The 12,239-nt window shown below is 29.9% G+C and overlaps 2 protein-coding genes across 2 annotated transcripts; both read left to right on the forward strand.

Moving 5' to 3' along the window:
- The first annotated feature begins 407 nt into the window (after positions 1-407).
- On the forward strand, positions 408-1,111 carry LOC119686462. The gene is made up of 3 exons (XM_038101045.1): positions 408-519; positions 635-699; positions 771-1,111. Exons 1-3 carry the CDS (start codon positions 448-450, stop codon positions 952-954), a joined length of 321 nt encoding a protein of 106 aa, XP_037956973.1. The 5' UTR covers positions 408-447; the 3' UTR covers positions 955-1,111.
- Positions 1,112-6,144: 5,033 nt separating this feature from the next.
- LOC119676277 lies at positions 6,145-9,006 on the forward strand. The gene is made up of 4 exons (XM_038087515.1): positions 6,145-6,223; positions 6,300-6,344; positions 8,548-8,636; positions 8,697-9,006. The coding sequence occupies exons 1-4, from the start codon at positions 6,155-6,157 to the stop codon at positions 9,004-9,006; spliced, it is 513 nt and encodes a 170-aa protein (XP_037943443.1). The 5' UTR covers positions 6,145-6,154.
- The last annotated feature ends 3,233 nt before the right edge of the window (positions 9,007-12,239 follow it).

A 12,239-nucleotide genomic window follows, 5' to 3' on the forward strand; every position in this document is an offset into this window, starting at 1 on the left:
CGAACATTGTTGCATGAGGTTGGGTGGATTTATTATAAATCCACCAGCAAAATAAAGTGGGTATTTCGTTTGTATGAGCGTGGCACTTCTTTGTACTATAGATTCTTTGATACTATATTATTGTATATTTTTATTATATTGTAAGATGATTTCAAGTTCCGCTCATGTGGGTGCGGAACTTGGTGTTAAATGATACCTGTAAAATTAATTTTTTAATTATCATTTTGAACAGAGTATATCTGTTTTACCGGATAGTATATCTGTATATTTGCATATCTGCACACCTGTATATGTAAAATTGGTATATATATCGGAACTCTTTTTATAAAACTATTTTATGAGTGTAATTTTTATGGATATAAGTAATTATTTTTTGTTAAATGAAAACAGTTTTAAGCTAAACTTCATTTGAAAAACACTAAAGTTAACAAAAAGGTATTGATTGGAATGCTTGGAAAAATAATATTTTTATTATTATTTACTGAAATTGTGCCAGATGCAGACGATTATTATTATGAGGTATATTTTAATGAAAATGATTTCATTAAATATTTATACATTATTATTAAGTGGCTTGTTTTTTATTCTGTACTATGACTATTATCCCGGTGATTTAACTAATGATGAGCTATAGGATGTTGAGGAAATGTTAAGTGAATATTTGAATAGGGCTGAAGGTCGAACACTGTCACTTGTGAGGTAAAAACTTTGTAATTGTATATAATATAATGTATTAAAATAAAAAAATAAGAAATATTTTATATTTACAGCCTTGTGGAATTGACCTACGGATCAGTCGAAGATGATTTCACGACATCTGAAGAGAGTACTGGAAAGCTTTTTACGGTAGAAGGGAGTTTTTTAGATAATCAAAATATTATTAGGGAATGCATTGCCACAATCTGGGTAACACAGTTGACACCTTTTCCTGTTGTTTCCATTGAATGCGATTGAATAGAAAAGGATAGTATGACATCAGGGATGTGTTATTAACTAAATTGGTACATGGTTTGCATCTCTGTTTTTTTTGAACTGTCCGTTATTATTAATTATCGTTAACTAAAATATCTAAGCTTTAATTACAAAAATATAAAGTATTAGTTTTGATATGTGTGTACATGAAATCTTTTTTGGAATTAAAAATAAAAGTTGTGATTTTAACTGCATTGCAAGTTTTGCTCTGTGTTTTAAAACACAACTTCTGTCTACAAGTGAAAGAAAAACATTCATGCCACGAAGGAATGTTTACTTTATGAACTTTAGTTTTAAACTGACAACCGTAGGTTTAACGAAAGAACCGGCTTTAGTATCGTCTGAAGGGCGTAAGGACTGAAATTGCTTGTCCGCTTTCACTAGGGGTAAAGTTGATGGTATTAAGACTAAGATTGCTCAGAAAAAGAGTCGTAGGGTCGATTAACTAGCTAGAAGGGGTACTATGTCTAGACAGAATGGAACCTGTTTGATCAGTCAACTCCCAAAAGTGCATATTACTGATACATCTATGCCATAGGATGCCGATGATGCCGGTTGTCGATGTTGTAAGACATCGGTTGTCGAAGCATTGTAGTTGTTTGGTTTCCAGAAGAAACAAATTTTTAGAAAAGTACTTTTTTGACAGTTTGTCAGACTGTTCATTGATAAGGACGAAAGATCTATTATCTAAATAATAGATTATTTAATAGATTATCTAAATTCGATGGAATGGATTCAGTTTTTGTCTTTGCATATCTTAGAGTTTTTTGCAAGGAATGCGGTAGCATAATAGTGAAAAATAGCTGATTGAAGATAGCGGAAAGTTATCAGCTGAATTCCAATTACAACTAACTAATTTATTTGGTAAAAATTTAGTTAGTAATATTACATGTAAAGTACGACGCATAATCTTAGAATGAAAAATAATATAGAATGAAAACATAGAAATGTCAGATAAAAGCCATTATTTATAAGACAAAGACGAATTTTTAATATGTATTATTATGTTATGTGTTATAGGTATGTAGCTTGATATGTTATTTGAGATATAATACAATCCTAGTTTAATCCAACTTAGATGACGAATATACTATTTAGCATAAAATTGGGACGATAGTAATACATGGAGAGCAAGACAAAGGACTTTTAAAAAGTACATATAATATATAATGAAGAAGTGTAGGCCATATAGAAATACTATATAAAAGTATAAAATTGGGACGAAATACTGTATAAAAGCAAGATTGATTGATTGATATTCAGATATCTGAGTTGGTGAATCAGCACCTTTACTCTATTTTATCTGTGGACAGTTTTAAGTCACACTAAATACGGGGCTTTACGGGGCTTTATAATATGATGGATTTGATGTCTTTGTATCTGCCTGTGTTTATCAAATTTCGCTGTATTTTTAGGATGCTGAGAGTTGGATTATTGTGACTGTCAATTATATTAAACAGTTTCAGAGCACGATCTTTAATGTATTTTTCAACTGAATCCACTCTCAGATCTCTGTGGATATCGGCTCCTCTTACATACCATGGGGCGTTAACCAGTTTTCTTAAGGCAATATTTTGCCCTCTTTGAAGAATTTTTAAAGTTGAGCTTGGCGCTTGGCAAAACGCTATACTGCCATAGAGTAGTCCTGGTTTAATAATTTGCTTAAATATGCTAACTCTATTCTTTATGTTGAGAGTTTTGTAGCTGATGAGCGGGTGAAGGGAGTGTAATATACGGGCAGCTTGAGCTCGTTGTGACTTGAAATGTGCTTTCCAGGAGTGCTTGCTATCAAAGGTTATGCCTAGGTATTTGAGAGTATCGGCCCATTCTATTTCTTGTTCTTCTACCTTTTATAATGAAGAAGTGTAGGCCATATAGAAATACTATATAAAAGCAAGATAAAATCGTTTATAAAAAAAAATGAATTTTTTATTATGTGTTACAGTGTGAAAACTATTTAATTAAAAACAGGAAAAGAAGATTGCTGGGTTGCCATAATTTCTGAATGGATGCATGGAAAGGAATAGAGAAATATAATTTTTCCAATACGATGATGAAGGCAACTTTTTGACATGTGAGCATTTGAAAAAAAAAAGAAAAAAATACGTTCAACAGAACGTATTTATGACAAAAAGAAACTATTTAAAAGTTAGACGGATTCGAATGGCAAAGAAAAGACAAGAACAAAAATTTAGTTAATTTATTGAAGTTTGGTTGATAATACAACGCTGTTTCGAATATTGTCACGTACTCATCATCAGTGGTCTAAGGATATATTTTAATTTTTTTTTAATTAGTTTATAGTCCGTATATAGTTTGATTGGACAGTAAGTGACAGGCATAGAACTCTTAAAATTTTTTTATTTAAACATAATTTCATATAGATTTAGTAATATATCTATTTTATTTGTAGTTTAATATCTGATTTAGATATAAATTAAATTCCATATATTATAAAGTTTTTTGGTAAAAAAAGTAAGATTGGTTTGATTGTTTAACTATTTTTTTATTATATCAGAAATAAAAAAATTGTGTAAATAAAAACTAATATTTAATATTTGTTGAGAAAAACCTTTTTATTTATTTTGCAAGCTGTTTGCTGTAATTTTTATATAAATATTATGAATTTTGAAATGTGAATAATATTTATTTAATTTTGAGTTATGCAAAATATATTTTAGTTTACTCATAATGCATTGTTTAATAATCAAAATGTCCATGAAAGATAATACATAAATTATGGTATAAATAAAAGAACTCAACCCATATAACAGCAAAAAAAGCATTCGACTTTCAATTAATTATTATATTTATTTTTAACTATTTTAATAAAAGCTTCTTATTTTTATTAAATTTTTTTTTTAAAAATTTGAAAAAGAAGTGTTATATATTTTTTACGATGAATTATACATATTTGATGATATTTACTTTGAGTTTTATTTTAGTCTCAGCAGAATTTTACGGTGACTGCAATGTAGTAAGTAACTTTTCTTTTAAAAACATTTGAAAGTAATTTAATTAATAATTTATTTATTAATTTTTAATTAGAATAAATTGTCTTTATTAAAACATTCAAGAATCAAACCAATTTTTGGAGAAGATTTACAATATGCAGAACATGCATTACGCATAATACTAATGAAAATATTGAAAGAAGATGGACCATTCTTTGAGTAATTTTTCGAATAATTATACTATAAAATAAAATCCCTATTTTTAATAACTTTTACTTATTTAGATTGGAATTCTTAAATACAGGATTTGAAATAAGTGAAATAGGCAATTTTAAATCATTCAACGTAGATTTGCTCGATGTAAACAAAATCAAACATAATTGTGAATTTGAGATCTGGACTCGCTCATGGATATCTGCCGGTAGCGAAGTTATATTGAAGTGTGAATGCATGAAGACGATACTACGACATAGTGACATAGTATTTTAAGAATATATCATAATAAGACCGTGTGCGAGTTCGAGTTAATTGATGGTAAATTGAGGGAAATAGTAAGTTATGTCGGTATAGCAGCGAATGTTGGTATTTACCAGAGTTTTGAGTAGGGTAAATTAGATAAAAATTAGTTAAATTAGGAGTTAACATTGTGAAAATTTTATAAGATTTTATAAGAAATTTAAAAACTTTTAAACAAAAATAATAAATAAGTCCAATAAATAAATAAATAAATATTTACATAAGTGCAGTGCAAAAAATCTCTACAAAATTTCAATTTACTTTACCTCAATTTATTCGAACTCGCACACGGCCTTAATATTACTTGAGTTATGCTTTAAATCGAATAGATATTAAGTGAATTCTTCAAATAATCAATTAAAAGAAATATATATACATTGTGACCGAAAAGCTTCCGGAAATTTTAAATAAAACGCAAAATTCTTAATCTTCATCAATATTTATTTTTCTCCTTCAAAATATGCTCCATTAGAAGCGTACACAAATGCCAACGTTTCTTACAATCATCAAAAACATTTTTTATTGGCGCTTTCCGGTATGGCTTTGAGTTCCCTCTGCGAATTCTGTTTTTCGTCTTCTATGGATTCAAAACGCGTTCCTCTGAGTGGTAATTTGAGTTTGGGAAACAGGAAAAAGTCACACGGTGCAAGATCAGGTGAATACGGTGGCTGTTTGATGGTATTTATTGAATGTTTGGCCTTAAAATCGTTGATAATGTTGGCTCGGTGCGAGGGAGCATTATCGTCATGAAAAATCCATGAATTATCCTTCCACAATTGAGGCCGTTTACGGCGGATAGCTCTCACGACCGATGCCTAGCTCTCGTGCTATCTCTCTAACACTCACATGAGGATTTTGGAACACGATTTCCTTTGCCTTTTCAATGTTTTCGTCGGTGGTAGAGGCCGAAGGTCGTCCAGAACGCGGCATGTCTTCGACGGTCGTACGACCGTCCTGAAAGGCTTTGTACCACTCATAAACTTGAGTTTTCGATAAAACTGATTACCCATAAGCCTTTTGTAGCATTCGCAACGATTCTGCACACGAAATTTCGTTCGAAACACAAAATTTGATGCAAACTCTTTGTTCAATATTTTTTTCCATTGTTTTTTCGCAACGCACTACTGAGGGGAACTGGTTTCAACAGCTGCCGTAACGAACTGTCTGACAAATCGCGCTCATTTTGGCATAGTAATTAAGACGTGCTGCCAAACTACATAAACTTAAAATATCGAAAAATATACAGCGCGCGAATTTTAAATGAGAACCTCCGAAAACCTTTCGGTCACAATGTATTGATAAAACCTTAACTGTTAATTAATAAATTTTGTTAATTTTTTTAGTGACAAAAAAAATACATATTCTTTTTAATATTAAAATTGACGCGATAGAAGATAAAATACGTTCATATTTTTACATACATACATACACACCCCACACATATAGTATAGTCGTATCTGTAGCTATTATCAGATACATTTGCATTAATTAACATATAATAAGCATTAGTAATAATTATTTTGTTTTAAAAAATGCGTTCATAAAACAAAGCCACAAATTTTAGTACATAAAACATACAATATGTGTTCATTCACCAGAACTTTTACAAATTATTGAAAATTTTAGTTATAGTTAATCCCAGTATTATTTGCACACAAAGTACCAACTTTAGTAAATTTTTACGTCTCGGAAGTTGTGGAAGTGCTTACAATATGTCGAAGCTATATACTCGATATTTGGTGAAATTTTTAATTTTATTTATTTTACAATTCTGTGGTACTGTAAGTATTTTAATGGATTAAATTATATTAATTACAAATTAATTAAAATCTATAATTACATTGCATGTTGCATTAGAATGGAATTTGTGTTGGTAGAATACATAGAGCTTGTCTGGAACCTGTAAGTATTGGAGTGGAATGGTGAATTAACAAAAGTTTTTTGTTTTAAAAAATTCAGATTAATATTAACACAATTAGTAGATACATATTCCGTATAAAATTTTAATTAGTAATAAATTTTCACTAATTATCGTGATATTTTTCTTCTCTTAAATATTGTACACAAATAGTTTATTATACATTAAGACCGAAAAGTTTTCGGAAATTCTCATTTAAAATTCGCGCGCTGTATATTTTTCGATATTTTAAGTTTATGTAGTTTGGCAGCAATTTCCTTAATTACTATGCCAAAAATGAGCGCGATCTGTCAGACAGTTCGTTTTCGGCAGCTGTTGAAACCAGTTCACCTCAGTAGTGCGTTGCGAAAAAAACAATGGAAAAAAATATTGAACAAAGAGTTTGCATCAAATTTTGTGTTTCGAACGAATTTCGTGTGCAGAATCGTTGCGAATGCTACAAAAGGCTTATGGGGAATCAGTTTTATCGAAAACTCAAGTTTATGAGTGGTACAAAGCCTTTCAGGACGGTCGTAAGACCGTCGAAGACATTTCGCAACGCACTACTGAGGTGAACTGGTTTCAACAGCTGCCGTAAACGAACTGTCTGACAGATCGCGCTCATTTTTGGCATAGAAATTAAGGACAGTGCTGCCAAACTACATAAACTTAAAATATCGAAAAATATACAGCGCGCGAATTTTAAATGAGAATTTCCGAAAACTTTTCAGTCTTAATGTAATATAGATTAAACACCAAAGCACTCTCTAACTTCTGAGTCATATAATATAATATATCATATAATAGATCATATATATAATATATCACATAATGTAATATATAGGTGTTCCTCGTTGAACACGATTAATTCGTACCGTATTATATAAAAACATGTTATATAACATGTATAAAAACATGTTATTTATTTATTTAAACTAAGATTTAATAAATTATAGTTTAGCGTCTCTTGTGACAGTATTCACAACTTTACTTAATAGAATCTATTGTATTTTGTTAAAGAGCTTTCAGAAAGTAGTGAACTACAACAACAAAAATTCTTTTTTATATTTATATATTTAATTAATTGAATTTTTGGCTGACCATATATATGTTTGGAGTAATTCCAAATACCCATTATCTGTTGAACTGGAATTATTTGTTAAATTTTAATATTCGTATATAAAATTTTTGGGACTGTAAGTACCAAGGGTTGTAGTTCACTACTTTTCAAAACTTCTCTTATTTAAATTAAAATATAATAATTAAGCTCAGATAAAATGTGTTAAAAAACCGTGTTAAACGAAACACGTATTGTATTATGTTATATCGAAACCAAATTATACGAAACGTATTTTGCAATGTGTTATAACGAAACGAATTTATACGAGGTCATGTGCAACTTCCAGGTTAACGTGGCCCACCTATAATAAAAATAAATCCCTGGAACTGATCAAAAGAGATCGCGTAAACACTGCAAGGCTTATTGCAGTTCTTACTGGTCATTGGTGTATAGGAACTCACGCAGAGAAACTGCGTATTCCCTATAACTCTCACTGCAGAAGTTGTAGAAACCCGCAGGAGAAAGAAACAATAATACATTTTCTGTGTGAATGCCCAGCTCTAGCATCCAGAAGATATAGGTTCTTAGGAAAGTACTTTTGTGATAGTTTATCAGACTGCTCAATGGTGAAGATGAAAGACCTATTAAATTACCTAAATTCAGTGGGATGGATTTAGTCTCTACTCTTCTATACTAGGGTTCTTGCGAGGAATGTGGTAACAAAACGGCGAAAAATCGCTAATTGCGGTACATCTTATCTTATGACCTGCCACTGCAACCAACCAAACACCATTTGCAAAAACAATCCAGTACAATATAAGTTCTCTCCGTTAAGGATGTCAATTCTAAAGGAAGGTGGTCGCGCATTTTAATTATGCTAACAGATTAGATAATATATAAGAACAGATTACTTTGCTTCGGTATGCCACGATATATAAAATCTGGGTCCATTACTATTGTCTCTCTTATATCTGTTCAAAAATATTAAATCAAACTCAGAGATAGAGAGAGAATTCTCACAAGATTATAAAATATATTAAGCTCTAAGAATAATTAACATAATATTAAGAATATTGATTTTATATTATTTTTACATATTTTTATTAAATGAAAACCTTTTAATAGCTGTCAACGTATCTTTTTCACAGCTTTCACCTGAAGAAGCTAATGAGAAACTTCTTTATGCCCTAAGCAAGAATGAAGAGGTCGAACGTAAGATAACTGGAACGCCAACTAAGTATTGAAATTCTTATAAAGATCATATATGGTATATGTTATGATAAATTCTTTTCAACAGTGTACATGGTAATCGTATCTTATATGAGAATGCCGAGGAGGTGAATATAGCTTTTCAATATATCGATAACACACCCAAGGATATTATACAATATTGTGTGTTTGTGCTGATAAGCAGAGTTGGAGAATGTGATGCCATTCGCACATATTGCAATACGTATTTACCAATAACACCACGCCCACTTTTAGATCGTGATACCATAGTTATATGCGATGGTCAAGTTAGAAGAGATAATCAAGTGGAACTTGTTGAACAACCATTGGAAGGAGAACAAACTGAACTTATAACTGAGGCCGATATTGCCAAATAAACAAATATTTTTCCATAATATACAGAATTGATATTATTTTTGAATTTATATTAAATAAATATATATATATTTCTTGTAATATTTTATGTTGTTGTAATTATTTTTATAAATTAATTAATTTTAACAATTTTTTAAAATTTTTCGTGTTTTAAATATTATCTTAATATCGACTTACTAAAAAAAGTCATTTTTTTATTTTTGGTTTTATATTTTTTTGGTTTAAATTTAAGGCCGTGTTCGAGTTCGAGTTCGAGTAAATTGATGGTAAATTGAGGAAAATGGTAAATTAGGTCGGTATGGCAGCGAATGTTGATATTGACTAGAGTTTTGAGTAGGGTAAATTAGATAAAAATTAGATAAATTAGGAGTTACTATTGTGAAAATTTTATAAGATATTTAATAAATAATAAATAAGTGCAATAAATAAATAAATAAATATTTACATAAGTGCCGCGCAAAAAATCCCTAGGAAATTTCAATTTACTTTACCTCAATCTACTCGAACTCGCACACGGTCTAAATGTTAAAATTCAATTTGAACAGCTTTTGTGTTTCACCCGCTATGTTTCTTTTCCAAACAGTTCCTGTACTGAAAGCAAACTTTTTTTAAGTTTTGTTTGTTTGTGAAACATTTGATTGAAAGCTAAAACCATGCGTTAGATTTCTCACTTGTAGAGAACATAAAATTCATAAACAAATTATCTCTCTAGACGCCACATTATCCCCCTAAACTTAGGCATTCAGTTATGTTTCCCATTGAAAGTCATATTTTGCTCCATGGGCATACCTGGACATGCGCTCATTGTTTCCTGCTCTTCTTGTTTTTAAAATAAAAAATTAGGCGGCATATCATATCAAAACCTAATTGCACAGTGGAACAAATAACAATATCGAATTATTACATTATTACAATATTTTTCTTATGATAAAAAAGTTCTTTAATTCTAATTTCTTTAATCACAAATCTTAATTAAAAATGTTTTTACAAGTATATCGCATGGCATAAAATTAGTGAATGTAAATTCGTGATTTAAACAATAAAATTTTACAAACTATATTCTTACAAATTCAGTGTTTTAAAATTAAGATGCAAAAGGTACTACTGTCTATTAACAATTTAACGCTTTAATCTGCTCGATAAGCTTGCAAAAATTTAATTGAACTTTTAATTAATTACTTAATTAATTTTGATTAAATATCATACATTTATTAATTGTAAGTAAATATGCCTAGCAGCTGTAGTTCAAGGAATTTTGTCTTAATCTACATTATTTAACTTTAATAATACACAAGTAGTTACTGAAACTTGAACAGACAATTTTTAATTAAAGTTTATAATTCAAATAATTTTCTTAAACAAAAACAGTAAATTTATAAAACATAAAATTTTATTTCAATGATTTCAGTCATTTCCATAAATTTATTTACTAATTCAAATGCATTATATTTTATTTACGCAAAATAAACAATTTTGTACAAACTATGCGGAATTCTGAATTGTGTAATGATAATCCATATTAGGCGTTTAATTACATTTAAGTTTTGAAATTAATTTGAACGTTCTCATTTTTAGTTGTTCAAAAATTCTATTTATATTAAAAGCTTGTTTTCATTTATATTTTGTTTAACACGACTTCCCAGATCAGTTGTTGTCAGTATCAGTTTTCGACATGATAGTTAGCTATATTCCAATCAGCTGGAGTTCATATTAAACAAGACATTTAAAAATAAATAGTTATGGTAAGACTATTTACAGCCAATTTATGATGGCAAATGAAAAACCTAAAAGTGAAAACTTCTAATTGATATTGAATATTTTCAAATTTCAGTTGTTGGAGTGGGGCGAGTTATCATTGGTTTTTAAAGAGAAAAAATACCGTGACAATAAAAGCTTGACTTGTTAAGTGCTACTCAGACTCTATTCCATCAAAATAAATGGTAGAGATGTGACTTTAAACGCGGTCGTACAAAATTTGATAATACCGAACATCGTGGTCGTCCGAAAGAGGTGGTGACACCGGAAAACATCAAAAAAGTCCATAAAATCGTTTCGGCAGATCGTAAAGTAGAGCTACAGAAGATCGGCTTAAGTTTGCACAAGTAATTGTCTATGAAAAGTCTCTTATCGAAGTGGGTGTCATGTTTGCTGACAGTTGACCAAAAACAACACGTGTCGATGATTGAAAGAGCTGTTTGGAGCTGTTTGGAGCTGTTTGGAGCTGTTATTTGATACATAATATGATCAATTAATTTTCTTATTTGCATATCTTCTAAATCGAATTTTTAACTTGTCTAGTGATTCAAAAATATACATACATTTTTGACAGACTGCAACTAAAGCCAACTTCTAATTATTTCTGAAACCCATTAAAATTATTTTATTATTAGCTAATAAATTTTCACATCATAATTTTTGCATGAATTTTGAAAAATTTGTTATACTGTACAATGTACAAGAATCAGTTAATATTACTCCTTAACTGCGGGGTAAGCAAAGTGCTCCACGTCTTTGTACTGGGAATGTTTTTTACTGTTGCTATTTAACATGCTCATATCAACCCTCCCATGAAACTGTAACAAGTGTCTTACATGTAGAAACAACAACAATAATTTTGGAGCATGTCGTTATGCCAAGTCAAACATAAAGAGCGGAAAACATATTATTAAGCTAATAAATGTAGTAGAAAAAGAGAGAAAGAGAGCGAGTGCTGGATGAAATTCAATTGCTATACGTGTAAATATTGTACACGAATATGAAAATATAATTTTTCTGACAATCAGTCGTTGTATGGCGCCAATGCCAAGTAGAGCAAAGCAGCTTGTTGGAATTAAAAAATACGAAAACTTAAAACAAGTGTTTTGTTTTTGTAAATAGCGCGTGCAACAAATACATTAAACAAAAACAAATTGAACGTGCCCCTATTTCGGGAGAGCAACGCAATCAACACAAATGGCCGTGAGTTCAGTGCAAAAGTAATCGTTGACTAACATTGTTGTGCCGGATTCCAAGTGGAGATTGCAAATTTTCCGCCGGGTGAAATAAAAAATTTTGCATAATCAAAAAAACTTTACTAAAAATGATTTGTTAAATGTAGATATAAAAAAAGTAAGACATAGATGTATTAATTTTAAAAGATAATATTTTTTTTTGTTTAAATAAAATATCGCTTAATTGTCTCTAATGTGGTTATTAGCAATTTCAAGTGCACTGGTCATTATTTGTGTGTGTAAGT

Source organism: Teleopsis dalmanni, chromosome 2, assembly GCF_002237135.1.
Source record: "Teleopsis dalmanni isolate 2A chromosome 2, ASM223713v2, whole genome shotgun sequence".
Taxonomy (NCBI): Eukaryota; Metazoa; Arthropoda; class Insecta; order Diptera; family Diopsidae; genus Teleopsis; species Teleopsis dalmanni.